This window comes from Cygnus olor, chromosome 15 (genome assembly GCF_009769625.2).
Source record: "Cygnus olor isolate bCygOlo1 chromosome 15, bCygOlo1.pri.v2, whole genome shotgun sequence".
Classification (NCBI taxonomy): domain Eukaryota; kingdom Metazoa; phylum Chordata; class Aves; order Anseriformes; family Anatidae; genus Cygnus; species Cygnus olor.
In genome coordinates, this window is record NC_049183.1 from 15,942,144 (window position 1) to 15,962,753 (window position 20,610).

Genomic DNA, 20,610 nt, shown 5'->3' on the forward strand with positions numbered 1-20,610 from the left:
TTTTTTTTTTTTTCCCCTTCTCAGTGTATCAGATTTGGGAACTCTTTCCATGCAGAGCTCCAGCAACCGGAGACTGCATTAAAGCACTAGCAGTTTCTGCGGGAATAAATGCTGACGCTCCTATGTCCGTTGCAGCCTCTTTGAGGGAACAGACAGATTATCAAGCCCAGTAGCTTCTAGGTACAAAAAAACCTCACTGTAGGAAGGGAGGCGCTTCCAGCTCCCTCACGGTGCCAGCTTTGCAGCTTCCTGGCTAGCCCTCCCAGCACCCCAGGACACAAGCAACGCTATCCACCTCTAAAATATCAGACGTGTCGTTGTCTGTGTCCCAGAATAGCATCGTCTTTGAGAGTAAGAGGAAGTGTTTTCTCACAAATCAAGAGCTGATGGGGTCTGAAATGAGCAACATGAGGCTTCGTGGTCAGAGCATCCCATTGCACGGTGCACGTCCTGCATGGAACAGGAGCAGCCCCAAGCCCCCTTCCCAGCGAGGCTGTGCGGATCTCTGGAAAAGTATTTGTGGCCAGATCTTGCTTCGTCGTGCACGACTTGCCTGTGAGCGGGCTGGGCTTTGTTGGGAGAGATGCAGCGTATGAGATGTAAAATAATCCCTCCTGCGTTCCCGTGCAAGGCAAGGCGTGCGTTCGGGCTCTGCTGCTGGGGTTTGATTGGCAGCAAGTGCTGGGCTGATCTCAAATATTGCTGACTTTTAAAAAGGCGTAATTATGTGATTCAATCTATATGTTTGATGTTCCTAATAACCCATTAGTGCAGGATGTAAAGACGGATGCTTCTTAGGAACATGCAGAGGCAAAAGAATAGTGGTCCCTTTGTGCGCGAGCCGTGTGTTAGGAAATAAGTGATGCAAACAGATTTATGCCGCAGAAGTACTCTGTGACTTGAAATCTTCATCGCTTTGCTTATGACTCTGGCTCAGATGTCTTCAGGCTTGGGAGATGCAGAGCACCAAGAGTGACGGGGTGGGCTGGGTAGGCAGAGGCGCGTGCTCAGCCTGTTAGCTGCTCTCAGCCTGCCGAGGGGAGCAGCCCAGCGGTGTTGCCGGGTGGTAATTGGGTGTTTTGACACCTGCAGCTGCCTGGGGAGGTGCTGAAGGCACGATGCTGCGCTCGCAGAGCCCTGTCCCTCTCACGTACCTGTGTTTTTCAGCAGGCCAAGGGTGTGTTCCTGCAGAGCCCTGCAGGGCTCGGTGTGGCTGGGGATGGCCCAGCTCAGCGGGCTGCGTGCCGGCCTGGCTCCCCGGGCCGCTCATGGCACCTGGGGCAGGCTCTTCTCCCAGCCTGACCATAGGTTTTTGCGATGGCCTAAGCCCCAGTAACGAGACCTGTGTGATGAGCAGCCGAGCTCCCCTGGCTCAGCATCTCCCCTGCCCTCCCCGGCGTTTCAAAGCCAAGGCACGCTTGTGCTGTCTGGGTTTGTGCTTTCGGAGGGAGCTGCTGGTTTCCCCGGGCTGTGGTCGTCCGCGGCACTAAGTGGGCCCTGGGCTTTGCTTCGAGATGAGCACGCCTTGCTTTGGTTCTTGTTTGTTTTCTGGCAGGCGGCAGTACCGCTTGTGAGCTGCCCTTTTATCTGGAGCTGTGATTTGCAGCTAACGCTCTGTTCAGCAGATGTAATTCCCGTTCTCGTTTTGCAAGAGATGTGAAAGCAGCTGACCACTGTCATTTGTACGTTCTGTGCGATCACCTGCAGCCGGCCAGAGCCACACACCAGGGGAGCACAGATCCTGCACCGCTGAGCACCGGGAGGCTGGGGAGAAGCCCTGAGCCAGCAGCCTGCCCGCAGCGTGTGGCTGGAACTTTGCAGTAGCTCTTTGGATCCTGAAAGTCATTAGTTGTTGCGTACGTAAGCCGTAAAACACAGTTTTTCTTCGTCAGTTCGAGTGTCAAAGAAAGGTTGTGCGCTCAGAAATGCGAGAATCAGGTTTTTGTCAGCACATGTGTGCGTAGCTGTAGTAACGCTGATAAAACCGGGTAACAGAGCACGTGTGTGAAGGGACAGCAGTGCCGGGACCGAGGCGGGGTTCGGGGGAGCCCCGGCCAGTGCTGACCCCACGGGAGCCCCGGTGCCGTCCCGGCAGGCCGCGGAGCGAGGCCGCGGCTGGGCTGTGCGGGAGCCGGGCTGCGGTTTGGCTTGCGCCGCGCTGGATCTTGGCGTGTAGAGGCTGACGCTTTTCACTGCAGACATGGCTTTGATGATTTCCTCACTGATTATTCCCAAGAGCGCGCTGCTTATTACACACCACTCCTCAAGCCTCATACCAGAGGGCTTTTTTTGACAAGAGGTAGTTAAGCGAGGGGCTGTTCCCTGCGAGCAGCACATCTCTCTGTCAGCTAAGCGGACAGAAACAAGCTGCGCTCTGCGCCCAGGTCTCACCCTGAGCACAGCATCGCCTCTGCCGGCTGGAGCTGGAGGAGCGTGACGCTAACACGGGACAGGGCAGAAGCAGTTCTTGGGGGCAAAGCAAACGGCCGGTGCCCCAGGGAAGCCGCTCCGGGCGTGGGGTGGGCAGCGCTGGGGCAGTGCCAGGCTGCGTGATGCGGGGGCTTGGGCAGGGAAAGGGCCCCCAGCAGGGCCGGGGAGAGGCTGGGAGGGGAGCGGGGTCGGGGAGCGGCGTGCCGGGGGTGCTGCGCCGGTGCCAGCGAGGCGCCGGGGCCCCTTGGCGGTGCTGCCAAGAGCCCTGCAGCTGGTTCAGGCCCGGCCAGCTGTGTGCCAGGCCCTGTCCCTGCGCCGTCACCTCTCTGGCGTAACGGGGGGAGCGTTAAACAACCGCCAGCTTTTAGAGCGGAGGGGACGGGGGTGCTTTATACGGGTGCGCGCGACTGCAAGTGCGCTGCCTGCCACACCACACGTCGTTTGAGGCTGGGAGATGTTGGAAGCACGCGTGGAAGCTTTTAAGGGGCGCGTGCCGGCGGTGCGGGCTGGGGGCGGCCGTGCGACGCAGCCCCCGGGATCATGAGCTGCCGCTGGGCTGCGGCTGCGCAGCTGGCGCTCGGGGGCTGCAGCGAGAAGCAGCAGCGTGGAAATGTCATTATCTCTTTACGGCTGGTGCTCATCCTGTAAAACATGAGGCTCGTGAAATGCCTTCAGGGCAGGTCGGGCTGGCGACCGGCGAGGGGCAGCAGCTGAGGCTGAGCTTCCTGGCGGCAGAAGGAGCCCGGGCGTTCGCTGCTGGCCCCGGGGCGCACGTCCACATCGCTGCTGTGTTAGCAGCCCCTCTGGAAGTGCCCTGCGGTGACGCCAGGCTTCAGTTTGGGTGGATTTTCATCCTTTCCAACTAGAGCCAACTCCTGTGCCTCTTCCCTTCCAGCTTTCCTCGTTGTGGGACACGAACGTGGAGCCTGCAATTCCCTGTATTACGTACAGCCGAGCTTGTAACCGCTGTGCTCACAGCACGGATCCCATCCAAGTGTGTGCTCTGAGCAAGTGTCAGTGTGAATATCTGTCAGAAACAGCAATCAAGGAGGTTAAATGCCTCGAGGTCCTCCCTCTCTTCTCTTCTCAAGCCTGCTGCGCCTGTCTGCCGGCACGGAGCTGCGCTCCAGGAGCAGCCGTCCCTGCTCACTGTCACCGAAGGGTCACGGCTGGGGCTGGGGTCTGCTGCTCTGCTCCGGGTCCCTGGCAGCAGGAGCTCCGGGAGCAGAGCCAGGGCTGCTGACGTGGGGCGCTCCCAGGCCTGGCCAGCGAGGGAGGGGGAAGGCATGCCCAGTGTGTCCCTGAAGGGGATGGAGAGCGCCAGGCGCCTTCCCATTACTTTGGGTTTGGGGTCGTTGTGCAGCCCTCTAGGTAGGAGATGTGCCTGGGGAGGCTCGCGAATATCGGCACCCGCTTTTTTCTTCTGGCTCCGGCGTGAGGGTGAATGAATGTGACATGGGGCTGCTGAGAAAGGCCAGGGGACCGCATCTGCCAGGCTGAGGAACAGGCTGCTGGGGGCCGTGTCGCCGCCTCTCCTCGGATGCAGTGCCGGAGCATCAGCTCCCCTCCACATGGGGGTGGCACCGTGCACATCAAACCATCTGCATGCGTGGCACCGGCTTCTGCTGCACCTCTTCCCTGGGACCTTTCCCCCTGCTGACATCAGGCAGGACGTGGGTGCTCTGCGAGCGGCGACGCTTTGTGGGCACGTGGCGGGTGAGCTCATGCACGTGCAGCACAGCCGTGTTGGACTGCTAATGGGGAGCCAGGCCTTTCCCTGAAGTTTCTAATAAGCATTTGGTTTTGTATCAGGATCAGTCTGCAGCACCCTGACGGCGGTGAGCACGCAGCACTGCTGAGATGCTTATGTTAGCGGAGTCAAAGGACTAATTAGGTGCCGTTTGCAGAGCGCGATGATGTGACGTCCTGTACAAATAATTGTCAGCACTGGGGATGTGGCGGGGATTCAAGAGCCAGGGGTGGAACTGCACATTGGGAAACTGGAAGCAAACAGGGAATTAAGGTGGAGCTGTGTCTTGCAAAGGATCACAGACATATGGAATAAGTTACCAGGGAAGGTGGCTGGAGCAGAGAGTGTAAGTGAGTCTGAGACATCTTGATTAGTTTCTGGAGGAAGGGATTGAAGAGTGTAGTGGAAAAGCAGGGAAACAGGATTTAAAGCACATTACCACTTTAATTTAAAAGTGCCCAAAGCAAGGAAATTCAGATTTAAAGCTGCCAATCCATCACTGGTGCACCAGGTGTTGGAGCTGGGAGGGCGCGGCGGGGTCTGAGTGCAGATGGGTCGGTGCCGCTCAGCCCCCGGCCCCGGGCAGCACACGTGGGCGGCTGAAGGCAAAGCCTCGGGTTTGTGACCTGCCAGCTGAGCCCTGGCCTCCGCTCCCATCCCCTCACCTCCTTGGCTTCCATGGCCCATGTCCTTGTCTGATGCCCTTAAAACCCCTCTGGGGATGCTCCCTGCTCACCGACCTCCTGGATGGCCAAAAGCACCTCTGCGGCATCGCCAGGAGCATCCGAGATGGCCAGGGACAGGGTCATGCAGGGAAGGAAGGGTTTCTTCCCCCCCGCTGGCCTTGTATTTGGGAGCCCTCCATAGGGAGTTGTTGCCGCCATGCCCTGTTACACCGGATATGTCGGCGTATAGGAAATTCTTAATTTAGGGAATTCGTTCGTGGCCCTTCTCTTCTTTGCTGCTGCCCGCTCGCTTTTCACACATCCTTCCCCCAGAGCCGCCCCCTCCAGAGTCTGATCAGCATGCACCAAAACGGCCGGAAAGGAACCCAAATCTAGGCCCCCAGCCCTGCAACCGCTTCAGGATGCGGGCGGTTTTGTCCCAAAAACCTGGCCCTGAAACCTCGGCCTCCCACTGCCCCACGGCTGATGCTGCAGCAGCACTCGCCCTCTTACACCACCCAGGGTGTCTGGATGTGGAAGCCCCTGCCAGGTATAATCCATAATATTCAAACACCCAGCCTTAATTTTAAGCAAAGGTTTTATTTTTTTATTTTTTTCAGATCTTGCTTTCTGACCATAGCTGCAGACCGTCGCCCCGAGTCAGAGCGTTGCCTGCCCGGGCTGCTCAAAGCCTCCTAAGGAGGAGTTGCTGCCATGGGTTGCAGAACAGAGCAGTCCCTGAGAGGTTTTTGGCAGACAGAGGCTTACAAAATAATTTAAATCCTCTGGTTCTTCAAGTGTACACAAAAGATATGTTTTCCCTTGTGACTTACAGAGGGAAAGAAAAAGATCATTTAAGGTAGCAGTCTTGGGAAAGAAATAGTGCAAAAAGATTTATAATAATTAGCAATAAATTCTTCCGCTCAATTCTCATCATTGTTTCCTGCTAAATGTTGCGGTCTCTCACACTGAGATGTGTTTTCACAGAGAAAGGATCAATTATTTCCAGATTTTGTGGATATCATTAGGTATTTATTCTTTATTTTTTAATTATTTTTTTTTACAGTTAGAATAAATGTTTCTTTTAACCCACTGCAGCGAATTATTTTAGAAACTAAGTGGCTTATGTTGAACTCTTCTTTTTTTTTTTTTTGCTTGGATTCTGCTAAGTGTCATAACGTGGGTGGCATTTTAAAGGTTACTGGAAAGGGTGGGGATGTGATTAGCTAATAAGGGAGATGAACTTTCTGGCAAAAATAATGAAGACTTTGAAGCAAACAGAATCTGGATGCCTGTAGTAAAATTACATTAGATGTAATGAAATAAAAGTTGGAATTTAGGATATCTTTGTAAATAAGAAAAAAGAAAAAAAAAAATCAAACGGATGTAGTTGTCATCTCAGTGACAAGCGTGCCCTGATCCTGGGCATTATGGCTCTGAAATTGAGAATAATTATTCTAATTTGTTTTATTACATTAGCGTGGGTAGGAGGGAAGAAAGGGAGCTTTCTTTTATGGCTTTCTCATTATTCATAGGAAGGGCCAGACTCCTGACTCGGGCGCTGGGGCTTCATGGGAATTTTTGGAAAATGATGTCTGCAATGTTCTGACCTTTGCCGTCCCAGCTGCAGCCTCCTCCTCTCTGCAGGGATCCCACACTTGACTCCTTAGCAACCTCCTTTGTGCCTCTGATCTCTCTCCATTTGTCTAGTAATAGCCCTTGGCAGGAAGACTTGTTGTTCCTTCAGTGGCTTTAAAAGGCATGGAGCCGTTAGTGCCAAGTACTTTTCAAAATCCCTTTCACCCACTCCTCACAGCTCGTCTTCAAAGTCAATCAAACGCTGGTGCAGCCATGGTAGTTTCTCAAAGGGTCTTTCTGGTAGCAGGGGGAAAAAGCAACAACAAATAAAACAAAACAAAAATCAACACCAGTGACTTCTCTTTCAGAAAGGCGCTTTTCGGTCCCCCCGAGCCCCGCAGTCGGGCTGCTTTGCTCTCGCCTTTCTTGGTGCCTCTGGTTGAGTTTTTGCACCGTATCACCTTGCTCCCAGCACAGCAAACCCACCAGATCAGAGCGTCCTTTTCTTTGTCTTGTTGGCTGTTCATTTGCTCGTGTTCCCTCCATCCGCATCATGCCGTGACGGCATGCAGGAATCGAACTGTCACCCGGGGCTGCTCTCCGAGTAGCTCTGAAAGAAGCTGTTCTTACCTGTTCTTACCCCTGACATCGGAGTGGCTCTTAAGAGTGTTTATCAATACACTGATAGGTGCTTTTTTTATATATATGTATATATATATGTATATATAAAGCTGTTTCCTTTCTGTCGATGTGTGTGCAGAGGCAAGGCGTTGAGCTGCTGCGTGACACCTGCCCGGGAGGAAACGTGGAGCCCTGCGCTGGTGTCGGGCCAGCGGCGAGGAACTGGGCAGGTCCCAGCATCTTAAGTCCCAGCATCTTAGGCCTGAACCTCGATGGGGCTGCCTGGGGGCCCTGAATTGATGTTCAAGTTACAGAACAATGCTGCTCAAGCAGCAGTGCCACCTGATGAGCGTAAGCTTGTCGTTCTCTGGCTAAGGAAGAGGTGTTCTAGCCCGTTATTTCTCTTTGCAAGGAAGAAATAGGAGATTTGAATTACCGGCTGTGAATTTAATGAGAGGTTTGTATAACGTGAGGTAGAAGCATTTTTTAAAGCCTTCAGTTTGCTTCTGTCAGAGTTGTAGAAAAGTCTCCAAGAAGCCTACTAGTACCTGTCGCGTCCTCCCAGCCTGGCACTTCTACGAGAAAAGACTCAAACAATGCGCTGCAGCCCGAGCAAGCGGGCTCCTCCAACCTGTGCTGGTGCTGCAGAGCTTGAGGGAGGCTTCGTGCTGAGGGCTGGGCGCTTCTGGCCCCAGTCGCTGCCGCCATGGCTTGGAGATGCTGCACCTGAGGAGTTGGGCTCAGAAGTTATAGACGTATTTAAAAGTATGCAGACCATTTCAGTAGCCATAACGTGAGCCTTGAGGTGCAGAAAATGCACTGAATTTAAAAAAAAAAAAAAAAACAAAAAAAAAAAAAACAAACTGGAGTCCTTGCAGTTCTTGGAGTTAGGCATTTTTTCCTGATTTGAGGGCATACTGGAGAGAAGAGTTCAAAAGCAATGGTACGGAGCTCAGAGGCAGTTTCATGCTTGCCGCAGAAGGACTGTTGTGCTGCTGTAGTGTCCCACCAGTAAAGCAGCCATGTGTTGGGTCCCCTGGATTTGAGTGCTTTAGGTACCTGAATCTAGTATGAAGCAGAGCCGCACTAAGAGCAACATCGTAGAAAAACCACTGATTGCTTACGGAATGTGTGCCTTCGGGGCTGCCACCAGGCTTGGGGACAGCACGGCGGGCTGGGGCTCGTGGGTGCAGCCACCCACGTTCCTCCATGGGTCTGCCCCTTGTTTGGGTCCCTCCAGGAGGGACTGGCTCCCGTGGGGCTTTCTGGTGCTTCCCCGTCTCTGCGTGAGTTACGAACACGCAGAGCTACAGGGGGGTGCAGATCCATGTTAGAAAGCAGCTTTTATCGTGTCTGGAAAAAGAATGAGTCTCCGTAACTGTTTTTTATCAATGTTAACTTCAGAATGCCGCTTCCTTTCGCGTGAATCTGGGGTCTAAATTGCGGCTAGTTTGTCTTCAAGATGCATTTGTATTTGTTTGGCTTTCCGAAATGTTGAAACCACAATTTCTGTGGGTAGCGTGGGGAGTGTAGGTTGGCGGGGAGCTGTGTGTGAGGTGCAAGGCACTGATTTGGATTTTCTCCGAGTATTTAATATCATGAGAAAAATTAAATCCCAGAATGTAGGGTTGCCCTTCGTTGAGTTTTTTTTTTTTTCTTTTTCAGCCATCTTTCTTATTGTGAAGATGTAGAAAGAAGGTCTTTAGATTGACTCTAAATTTATAACTCTGGTGCCCCGTACCCCACCCTTCTCTCCAGCGTGGTTATCAATAGAGGATTTGCAGACATAGCTTGAGTCACCAGGCTTTTTCTCGCTTGCCGTGCTATTGGCCTGTCTGTACCATTTTTTTCAGAATTAATTTTGGGCTGAAAAAGTCTCAAAGAGTGCTTTGTTCCTCCTTGACACTCACTCTGGGGAGGAAAAAAAAAAAAAAAGGAAAAAAACCGTGGAAAATCTGACATCTGCATTGTAGAGAAAAATCAATAGATAGGGAGGAATATAATTATCCCCCACTCCTGAAAGAATTTTTAAGATATTTTTTGTAGCAGTGACTCATATCGGCTTAGAGCTTGAATGACATTTTAATTATTTAGGCTTTTTTTTTCATTTTGAATCACCAAAGTACAGCAGCCTGAAAGGGGTACGGTCGGGCAGAGCGCTCGGCGCGAGATGGGAAGGAAGGAGCTCGCGTGTCAGAGTGCAGCCGCTTCTCTCCCTGTCACTTGAGTCGGAGCGGGAGCGCGGCGTGATTCAGAGGCATGCAAAACAAGTTTCCACGCCTGCACGCTCATCACATCGCTCCGTAGTGACAGATGATGGATCATCCTCGGGTCTATGATTCATGTTTTCTGGCACCAAGTAAATAAGGAAACGGTTTATCTTCTTTGGGAGATGGTTTTCCTCCTCGTACAAAGGGTGATAACCGGAATGATTTCCGGCGATGGCGTGCCAGTGGATGGTCTGGTGCTGCCGTGTGGTCCTGGGCATCGTGCGGCAGGGTGGGGGTCGGGGACAGATGGGTGATGCTGGCTGGGATCGCAAACATCATGGCAGGGCTGGGGAGAGGAGGGACCGTGTCCCCATGGGGCTCCTCGCGTGGTCATGCTGCGTGGGGAGGTCCCTGTGCTCGTTGCTGGCGACCACCATCGGGGGGCTGTAAGGGTGCTGCACGCCATTGCCAGCAGGCCCTATGAGACCCCGGTAGCATCTTAGAAGAGAAAATCCAGTAGAATGAGTCCCGATCCTCCTTGTTTATTCATCCTGTCTGTGAGTTCAGAAGGTGGTCACCAGCACATCACCATGCAAATTCAGCTTTTGGTGCAGTAAATTCGGTGTCCTCGGAAAGGCAGCAGTGGTTGCACGGCTCCCAGCCCTCCTCCATTCTGCGCCATGATCCCGTGTTAAGTTTCGTGTGCCCCTCTGTGCCGTGACCGCAGGTTTGGGCACTTTGCCATGATTTAATCAAACTCGAAATGTACAAATCAAAAGCTGTTGGTAAACTTCCTCTCTATGGCTTAATTTCCTCTGGAATCCCTCTCGTTGGATGCTCTTTCGGTGATGGGGAAAGAGAAGAGGCATGCGAGGTTACTCAAGCGAGGCTGGAATTGATTCATTGGGAGCGAAGGGTTGATTTGGATTTCCACCCCCAAAATCCCTTGGCTGCCAGTTGGCAAACTTTGCAAATGTATTCAACAAACCTACTAGATTTGAAACAGAATTTATTAGTCATAAATAGCTAGTTTACAGGAGGTGTGCAAGCTTTTATGAACTGGCCTGGTTAGGTGCCTTGCTGGTTGGCCCAAGTCCTGGGGCAGGCAGGCAAGGGGAAGGATGGATTTTGTCAGTGTGGGTTTTGCTGGGAATTTGCTGGGCAAGCCATTTTCTCTCTGGGTCTCTTCTGGATCTGCTCAAGGGACCGCATGGTTGTCTTCTCTTTAAAACTCTAGGTAGCTATTGAATCTATTGGTGGTGCTTGAGCCAAAATAGGGACTTGTTCCACATAGGCAATATCTTATCTATAGCCAACAAATAAAACAAAAGCGTAGTGCCGGGTGTCATCAACTACATCGCAGACATCACCTGCAGTGCATCCAGGGAACCCTTGGCTGAGTTTGGGAATTGCCATTTATAAGTGACCGGGATCATGGGTGCAGAGCAGGGCTGATGCACGGAGGGTGCACAGGGGCTGAGAGCGGCTTTGGTGATTGAGAACAGGCATTTTATTGAATGCCATTAAAATAAATTAAAAAAAGAGTCCTAAATGTAATTTTCCTTCCGCTGTGAGAAATGCTGGTGGATGTAATGCCCCTTAATTGTGGGAGGCTGGGCGCCCCGGAGGTTGCCTCTGGGAGGCAGAGGCAGGTGCTGCGTCCCTGGCCATGCCCCGGAGGGAGCAAGCTTAGCAGGGGAGCAGGTATTGAGCGCGTATTTCATTCGGGATGCTAATTCAATCCAGGGTTACCGTTTTATGGTTCTCATGCGGACAGCAGCGCGAGGAGATTTCTGAGGGTGCAGAATGGCCCGGAGACGCAGCCAGCTGTAAATTAATATGACAAAGATCTCAGCTTTCCCCTTCCCCAGGCCAGGCGTTCCCATTACTCGACGGGGCTGGTGCGTGCTCCGGCTGCCTCTGGCCCAGCTGAAGGGATCAGACCTCGGGTTCTTTGTAGCCCCCATCCGATCAGTATGAATTTAATAATTCTGCTTAGAGCTGGATTCAAAGCAAGGCCACAGAGGTGAAAGGGCAATTGCTAGTTCACTTAGCCACCTGTTTCCTTCCCTTTAGCTTATATTTAATTTGTATTGCTGAATACCTTTCTCTTCTGATATGCAGGGCTTTGAAAGGCCTCTCAGCCACCCCCAGCGTGCAAATAGAGCCCTTGTTTCTGTTGGTGTTTGTTTTTTTTCCTGGGGTTGTGAGTGTACATCTGAGAGAAAGGGAGATTAAGCCAGAGGCCGGTACGGTCAGCCTTATCTGGCGCCGTGACTTTGAGGACAGGCCTGGGGGAGCTGGCGCATCGTCAGGGTTTCTCCCCTTTAAATAAAAGAAATAGAGTTCGAGAATATTTGTAAGTTAGTGGGCTATATGCAACCAAGAAGGATTCGAGGCTGCTGAACTATCTAAATATCTACATGTTCTTGAACTTTGAGGGTGTTGGGCAGATCCTACCCTCAAAAAATGCTCCCAGAAGCACTGGAGAAGTCCATCTACGTCCTGCTCTTTCTGGCTTTGCTTCCAGCACAGCCTTAATGCAGTGAAAGACCAGGCTTGTTCCTACATCTGTCCACCTAAATCTGACTGATCCATGGAGCTCAGTCTCAATCATATGCCTCAAACCAAATGCTTGACTGCATCAGAGCCCGGAGATGGGCTGCTTTCTCCCTCTCATTTTCTTTTGCGCAAGCAAAGCTACCAGGAGGTGGCTCAAGGTCCGAGGCCTGCCTGCAACACACTGAGAAGCGTTTGGGAATGGGATTTCAGGGCTGCGAGCCCTGCTCTCCCAAATGCTGCCAAACGATTTCTTTCCGTTCCTTGTTTGCCGTTTAATTTGTCTATATTGCTTGCCTCTCGAACTCTGCTTAATGCTTGCCCCCAGAACACTCCTCACGAGATGTTTTCAGCCTATGTCCAAATGAGATCGGGGTCTTCCAGTCAAATATGGCTGTCCCGTGCACGTGCCCTTGGGCTCCTTTTCCGTCTGGCCCCTCACACGTTCTCTCCACATCCTAAGAGAGGACAGTTCAGGTACGTCAGAGATGCACAAGTCTCTGCTTGTCTGAGAGCAGGAGATGGGGATTTTTCCCTGTGCTTTGATCTGTGTTATGGCAGCGTAATCTGCTGCAGCTGTGGAGTCTAGGCCAGTTCAATATATGCAGAGAAATCTTGAAAATGGATTGGGAATTGTTAGCAGACTGAAAGAAATCCAGCGACTGTGAAACGCCAGCAGATGTGAGGATCCCCATTTCTTCCCCCTTCGTCCTCCAGCTCCAGCACTCGCTTGGACCCCAGGCCTCCTCTTAATCCACTTTTCTCCTGATGCTTTTCTGGATGCCGCTTGTCGAGGTTGGAGAAGTTAATCTGCCTGTTAGTACACAGGGCATAAACACATCTGCGTTCAGGCACTTTCAGCCCTCAGCGTCTGAAATTCGTGTGTTCCCTGTAAACAGCTTGCACATAGCCCACCACAGCTACAGAAAACCCAGCAAGGTTTCCCTCGGCCCCTGCTTGGCGTGGCCTCCTCCGGCAGGGCCGGTGCCACACCAGGGGGAGGAAGGCTGCAGTAGGGAGGAAGGCTGCAGTAGGGAGGAAGGCCTCAGGGAGGAGAAAGGCTGCAGGGGGGAGAAAGGCCGCAGGCTCTGGCAGGCCTCTGACAGGCTCCGCGCGACACTGACCGTGTGTCAGTGCCGCACCAGTTAGCGTACTGGGAGCAAAAAGAGAAAAAAAATCAAAACCAACAATCAGCCCCGCTCCCTGTAGACATTGCCTCACTTAGTGTTGCATGTTTATATAATAATTTGGCAGTTGCTGCTCATAAAGAATTACTCAGTTTGTACTCTGAACTCTTCGTGTGATTTGGAAGAGGCTTGGACCAAGGGATGTTTCCATCCGAGGATCGGCCAGTTGTGGCTCTTTAGGTCCTTTTGGTGACCTTGTGCCGTCCACCCCATAGACTCAAGTGCTCCCTGCTCCAACATCCCTTCTGCCAAGGAGGTTGCAGAACACGAGCTTCCCACCACTGAATGTGTCTGTTAACCAGTCCCCCTGTATTTTGATTTGCATGCTTAATTGATACTTGAATTTGAAGTCAAAAAGCATCACGCTCCCTGTTTTAAAGGACTCATTTCCTTTTTTTTTTTGCGTGTCACTCCATCTGCCTGTAGGCAGCGAGGGTCTCAGAAGCTGTGCAAAACTCCTGCAGGGGAAGCTGCACGTGTCTCATCTTCGCATGACTTGAAACTAAACCTAAAATTGTTTACGAGGATGCATGATTGTCGGGCTTTCTGCAAGATAGTATTTCTTAGACTAAGTTTGCATCTTCAAGAGAATATGAGCCAACTTTGAAAAATGTCAGCAGAAGCCAAGTAATTAGGGGAGGGTGTGTAAAATGAGATTTCATCCGAGCACGAAGGAGGGTATGTCAGAGCTTGTACTTGTGCGTCCATACCTATGGACCCACTTTTGGTCTCCTTTTGTGATCCTCAGAAGGGCTGAAGCTGCACTTGGAGTTTTGTGCACTATGTGCTCTTGTTGCTTGGTCCAGCTTCCTTTAAAAACAAAACCTTGGGCACTGGGGTGGTGTGGAAGTGGGACCTTAAAACAGTGGCAGTGTAAAGAAGACTTGAAACAGCCTTTAATTATGGGAGTGGGAGTTTTCTGTGCTGAAAAACAGATTTGATATTCAGAGCTTTAAGTGACTTTCCTGTTTGAAAGCTTTATAGTAAACAAAATGTGATTAATTCCCTTCATGACTCACTACAAGAGAGATTTTGATTTTTATTATAGCGTTTTTCTGTCATATACTTGTTTTAATCATCTCTGCTGAATAGTAGAGCTTGGTAACAGCTTGGGCAAGGCAGGAGGGAAGGTCATCAAACAGTTGTCCTTTTTTAATCTCCCAGTATTCTTGCACAGAGGCTTTCTTTGCGTCTTCTGCCACTGACAGGGCTGTCGGCTGTGGCACATCCTGTGAGATGCTATCACTGTATCCTGTAATTTTAGAAAAGGTGCCAGGGGCAGAACGAGCCACGGATGGTTCAGGGGGAGCTGAAGCCGCCACTGCTGACAGGGAGTGCGTCTCGTCCCTGCCATCCCAGGCCAGGCTCTGACAGCACCTGTCCGGCTTTCCCATCCTGCAGGTCTCTTAAATCACTTCGTAGGCATCGTGCTTTTATCTGCCCTTTTAGACTGGTTCTGCTTAGGTTTGTTGGTGGTGGTGCTGGAGAAGGCTGCCCCCTTCCTCTCTCACTCTTTACTCCATCTCCTTGTTCTTTCTCACTGGTTACCTTGCTTTGCTCACACCTGCAGCATTTACCCCCGAGGCAATGTTTCTCTTGCTGTGGTGGGTGGGTTGATGCTGAGTGCTGCAGGGATGGTGCCCTCTGCCTGGCATTTCTGGGGCCGTGCCATGCTATGCCATGCTGTGCTATGCCATGCTGTGCATGAACGGCCCCAGAGGTGGGGCTGTTCCCATCCCACCACCTTGGACACCCCGCACACCTCCTGGTCAGAGTCGGCAGGATGATATCCGTTGTTTGGATTCGTGGACTTTGACAATGTTTAATAGCTTCTGCTTACTGTCCTCTACCGTGAACACCGACATGAGAAATATTTCATTTTTGGAAATGGGGGAAAAAATGAAGAAAAAAAATAGGACAGCAGATGGTCAAAATCTGCTCAAACTTAGCGACATGCCTGTAAGGGATGTAACTTAAGGCAGTAAGTAGCCCTACCAAAAGCTCCCGGGGTCACCGCCATTCACAAAGGCGTACGTGCCTAAACAGCATCTGCTGTAAGGCTCAGCCCAAGAAAGGCGCCAATTTCCTGCGAGTTTGTGTCAAATAAGCTTGGAACTGTTTTTGTGGATCTCGTTTGTTTAAGAAGGTCTGCGTTGGGTTAAGCCCGAGGTCCGGCTAGCGTCCTATATGGTCTCTAAAGCAGCCGTGAGCGGAGGTGTGGGGAGGAAGACGAAGCACGAAGCGGCAGATCCTGCTGGCCAAGTGGTGTGGGGACTTCCCAGGGAGGAGGCGTTCAGAGGTTACCCTGAGCCTCTCCTCTCTGAGGCTGCCAAAATCCTTTTGAACCCATCTGTACTTTTGTAAATGATTTGAGGTGTGCAAAAGCACGTCCTTCTGGTTGCTTCTAAGCCAGCTACTTGACCCTTCCATCAGGTTGCCTTGATGGAGGAGGGTTTTGGGGGTATTTGTGGATATTTACTTAAGAGCTCGGGGCAGTTGTATGGGGTCTTTAGGTCCCTGAAATGTGGGATTTTCTTGAGCCTCAGGACTGCTAAGCTGTTCGATGCTGCAGGTGAACAGTTTTAAGCGATGTGGATGGATCTGCTGGGCCAGGCTGGACCATAGTGCCATTGACCTCTTCCTCTGAGCTGGCAGATTGTTAGCACTTAAAGATCGATGGTTTGATCTTGAAAACCTTCCCTTACTGCAAATTCAAAACAAAACAGAGAAAAACTCCTTCTGGATGCTCCCAGTGTAAAAAGCATTGGGTCCGTACAAAAACTCCACTTTCTACTAAAGAAGGCAGGAACACTGTAATTAAGGGCAATGTCAGAGGTAGGCAAATATCCCCTAATTGTATGCAGATGATAGAGCTCGTTCAGCCTTTTGACTAGCGAAGCCTTCCTCAATTTGGGATATTGTGATCCTAATCAGAGACCTTTAGCCATACATCAAAGCCGTCAGGCTGAACCTGCATACCTTCAGGCTGGCACGGCTTGATTGCAAGGCTTCCTGCTAACAGACTCATCTCTGGCCAGGTGTCTTTCCTGCTGTGGACGACTGATTCCTTTTTAGTCTTCATCACTGAGGCAAAGAAATTTAATCCCAATATTACTGCCAGCCCTGGAATGGACCCACTGGTTTGGAAATTTCACTCTCTTGTTGCCCTGAAATGTCAACGCACACAACCTCTGATACCTGCTTATTTCACTGCCAACCTCTAACCTAAGGTAGAGCAGACCTGTCATTAGTGCATTCATCTGTGTTTAGATCTGTCAGCTTCCTTCCCCTTCTCCTCTTTTGTTTCTCTAATTACTTTGATTGCATCTCTGCATCCAGCTCTGGGTTTCAGTGCTGCTGAGGTTGTGTGCGATCTCAGCCCAGCCTCTGCCAGCCTTGCCTCCTCTACGGGGAGCAGGGGAGAGAACAGGGCCTGGACTTTAAAATTGCGAATGCAGCTGTGTTTAGGTTTTCAGGCAACTTTTCTGTCTGTTATAGAGAAATGCCCGGTGCCAGAGCCTGGTTTTCAGACCTTTTTGGTGGCTTCTCGATGCTCTGTGCCTCCCCATGTCATACCCAGCAGTGCTGGGAGCCGATGCTGGGAGCACTGGGTTGTTCGTAGCTGTTCTGCAAAGGCTCAGGTGTGAGTGAGGGCATGGAGCCCAAGCAGAGTTGCCCCTCCTGTGGCCGCCACTAGGATTTTGGGCTTGTTCCAACTCCTGTGGTTCAGTGTTATCCAGCTTTGCTCTTTGTCACTGGCGTTTGCATTGCTTTAATACTTGGAAGCCCTGTGCAACAAGCAAAGTGCTGCAGATGTGGGTGCTGGAGGCTCATCCCTGTCCTAAAAGTTTCATGACTAAGCTGGCAAGTTACTGGAAATGCAAAAAAATAGGAATATTTGGGATCTTGGTCCTTACCCTCCTGCATGTTCTCCAGGGCTGAGGTCAGCTCTCATGGTGCTCCATCAGCTCTGCTGCTCATCTCACAGCTGTACAGCCCATTTCATCAATCAGCCAGGTCCTGAGCCCCTTCTGTTCTCCAAAGGGGTCTGTGCAGGATCAGCTCCCTGGGTTGGGTTCAGATAAGGAAGATTTCTCGTTCCCTGATAAGCTGTGCACCTTCCCTCCTGCTGTGCAGGTATCCCTTATCCCAGCACCTTCCAGCGCTCTGTAAGTGACATGTCATTTTCCACACGGATTCTGTCACGTTTTCAGAAAGGCAGCAGCAGTCTGTTGCTCAGAGCCCTCTCCTGAGCCGTGTTTTGTAAGGGACGACAGCTGGGCCCTGGTACAGATGTGTGATGGATTTCCAGGGCAGTGTTTAGCCCCTGTGCTTCCCTGCTGGTACTGGATGATGCTGTCCCTGTAGTTTAACCAGAGTTTTTGGCATCTTGAGATAATATCTGACATGTAAGATAAAGTAAAATAAAATATTTCTGACAGTTTTTTATTTTTTTTCTAGGGGTTGATTAAAATTCGAGGAGATCGCTGCTGGAGAGAGTTAACTTGCATGGATTATCACTACGAGGTGAGCAATCTGCACATTAAAACTAGTTTTTCTTGCCTGTTTTACTTTGGTAGATTTTTTTTCTCTAACCTTTTCTCTTCTACCAGGCAGCTCTCCATGTTGTTCTTTCTTTATCGTTGCCTTCTGTCTTTGGCAACTCTGTCAATGTCCGTGTGCCAGCTCGGTGATGCTGTTTTTCCCAACCACAGTCCTAAAAGCCCAATTTCTCTCCTTCCCTCCCCTCACCGTCATAGACTGAATCAGGGACAAACGTGAGCTCCACAGAGAACTCTGTAAAAATGGTAAAAGAGAGGAACAAAAAGGGCTTTTCTGTAGCATTGTGCTGCGTGCTCTCTGCTTGCTTTTTGTTTTATTCCAAAATGCAGACATATGTAGACAGAAATAGAGCATCTCAGTGCTGTCCAAGATGCTGAGCTCTCATCGTTGGCAATTCAGAATTATACGGTTTTATCTTTTTGACATCTGTTTCAGTGATTACGTTACATTTTGATTATAAACTGTGGTTTGTATTCTGGCTCTGAGCGTTGTCTCATCTTTGATTACAGAGAGAGGGAGCTCAGCTTTCCCCTGCTTTTACCTATATTTTTGCATTTGCATTTTGTATAAACAGAGTTGAAAAGGAAAAACTGCTGTGCACAGGGGCGCTCTGCTGAGCAAGTAGTCCTGGTTCCCTGTGAAAGAAACAGTACTGCAAGTGATGCTCCTTTCTCCGGATTAACACCGGAGCCACTGAAAATGGCACACTAAGTCACATTACCGTGGGTCCATAACCCACGTCCATCTGACGAGCAGGGGAGCGCTCTGCATCCGGACTGCAAGGTCTCAGCCCTGCTCTGGTGCTGCGTTTGTCGGGTGTTGCTCAGACCAGCGTAATTCTTTGTTGGGTTTGGCAGGGAGGCCTGAGCTGCCGGTCCCTGGAGATGTACATTTGGGGGGTGCCGTTCTCAGCGGATCTTCATCACGTCTGGAAAGCATTTTCCCCTTCCAGTTAAACCTTACGGATCCTGACTTCTCTGACCTGCAGAACATGTTCCGAGGTGTTGCCTATGAATTACTTCGTGCAGGGTAGGCACGCTGAACAGCGGACATGGGGAGGCTCACACAGTGTCTCTCTCTTTCCACCATCATATGACAAGAACTGCATGTGAGTGCCAGGGACCGTGATACCAATCCTGTTACGGGATTAGGATTCCTCCTCTCAAAACAGGAAAAAATTTATCAGTTTCTATTCTGTTCTAACTAATTGCATGTTTTGAAATGGAATTTTGCAGGTCCAGAAACCAGTTTCTGCCCTTTCAGGTTTAATGCTCCATTTTTTATTATTATCATTTACTTTTAATGGGTGTTTGGCCCATTGAATGCAAGGGTTACCTTTTATGAACGTGGCTGCTTGGTCAGCTCTCGTTGAACTATAGGTGTCCTGCCACATCCAGAGCAAAACTCTGGCTGCAAATACCCTTCAGTGCTGTTGTTCTTAATCCTGAACACAAAGGTGGCCGTGCTAAGCTGTCCATCCTTTTTGCCTAACAGTGAGAGTGCTGCTCTGCTCCGTGTGCTGCTGGGCACCTGGCAGTAGTCAAAGAAAAGCCAGCTCAAGCTGAGCTCCCCACATTCCCTGGGCGGCTCTGCTGGTGACCCCAGCCCACAACAGTCAGCCTGCGTAATCCCAAATATTTCAAATCAAAACCAGAATCAGTTCTCTAACCCAGAAGGCTAATTAAGACCATTCCTGTCCTATCCATAATGCAGGATCCCTAGCCTGTGAAAGTAATTGGGAACAGGGGCAGGGGGCAGATCACATTATCAATATCAATTATTTTAATCCACACAAAAGAAGCTGTAATAAAGGTAAAATGAAAGAGGCCAACATTTTTCTGCTGGCGATAACAGACAAAGGACTGCAATTCACCTGTTGGTTTAGGTTTTTGTATCAGGTAAAGGGTAGAAATGCTCTGGGGGACCCCAGTGCTTACTGAGGAGGAAGCCCTGACAATGTGGGCCTCGTTGAAGTCCTCAAATGCAGAGAATTTGGCTCTGGGTCTGGTGATATTTCCATATAGCTGGTGGCTTGCAAGCAGCTTTCTGGGGAGCTGCTGTCACAGGCCGGCCTTCTCCCATTGCCTAAGTACAGTCAGAGGAATCCCGTAGAGAAAGACAAATTGCCACGGCACTCTGTACTCTGTCTCTGCCTCGGTTGCTCCACGGTCAGCAGTTCGCGTGTCGGTGTCTGGCATCTTCCTGACGTTGCTCTGTACAGGACTGTTTGGGGACTGCCTCCATTCCTCGCCTTCAGGCTCTCCTGGCTGCTCGCTCCACAGGGTGAAGGCATGTTGCAGGGAGAAAGCTGCCCGTGGAGATGCGTCGGGGCACAGGTCCCCCAAACCCAACTAGCCAGAGGGAGGAAGAAAAGGGTGAAGCTGAAGGTACCTCGGCGAGGGAGGGAGGGAGCTGGGAATCTGCTCGTAATTAGGATGATAAAACTGGGTATTGGACCAACTCGTAAGTGGACCTGGGCCAAATGGAGTCTGCTGTGATGTATGTTGGCCACCCCAGCTCTCGTATTCCAGCCCTGAGCTGCAGTCCAAAATCTACATGGGCGTCTCTGCCAAGAGAATTAATGAAAACACATGGCCTCCATCTCTTGCATGTTGAGCGCACCCTGGACTATTTATTTGTAGTAGAACCAGCAGCCATGCTCGTGGAAAATAACATTTCCACTTTTGTCAGGAATCATGTATAAAATAGTAAAATGTTGTTATGGCTTGGGTAATTAAACGGAGCATATTTTTCCTCCCTTTTTCCTTTCTAACGTGCAGGGCCTTAATCCCAGCCTTTATGGAGATCTGTTCCTCAACTGAAGACTCTCTGTTTAGAGGGCTTACGATCTGTGACGCTGTGTAATTTGGAGAGGGAAATGGCAGAACGCATGGTTTACATAGGAAAGGTATTTTCCTACCAACCTAACACTCCTCCGATCCCCGAGGAGTAGATGGGCTCCAGTAAGTGTGGGAGAGAAGAGCAGACACTGACGGAGCTGAGAAGTTCAGGCTTTGCTCCTCCGGCGTGCCCAGCCTGGCACGAGG

At 50.8% G+C, this 20,610-nt stretch overlaps 1 protein-coding gene across 1 annotated transcript in view; it reads left to right on the forward strand.

Annotated features, from left to right (window-relative positions):
- Positions 1-20,610, forward strand: part of LMF1 (lipase maturation factor 1) — a 184,066-nt gene that overhangs the window by 50,739 nt on the left and 112,717 nt on the right. Inside the window, exon 3 of the mRNA XM_040574410.1 lies at positions 17,462-17,527. Within this exon, the coding sequence (XP_040430344.1) occupies positions 17,462-17,527 (66 nt within the window). The remainder of the gene's footprint in view (positions 1-17,461; positions 17,528-20,610) is intronic.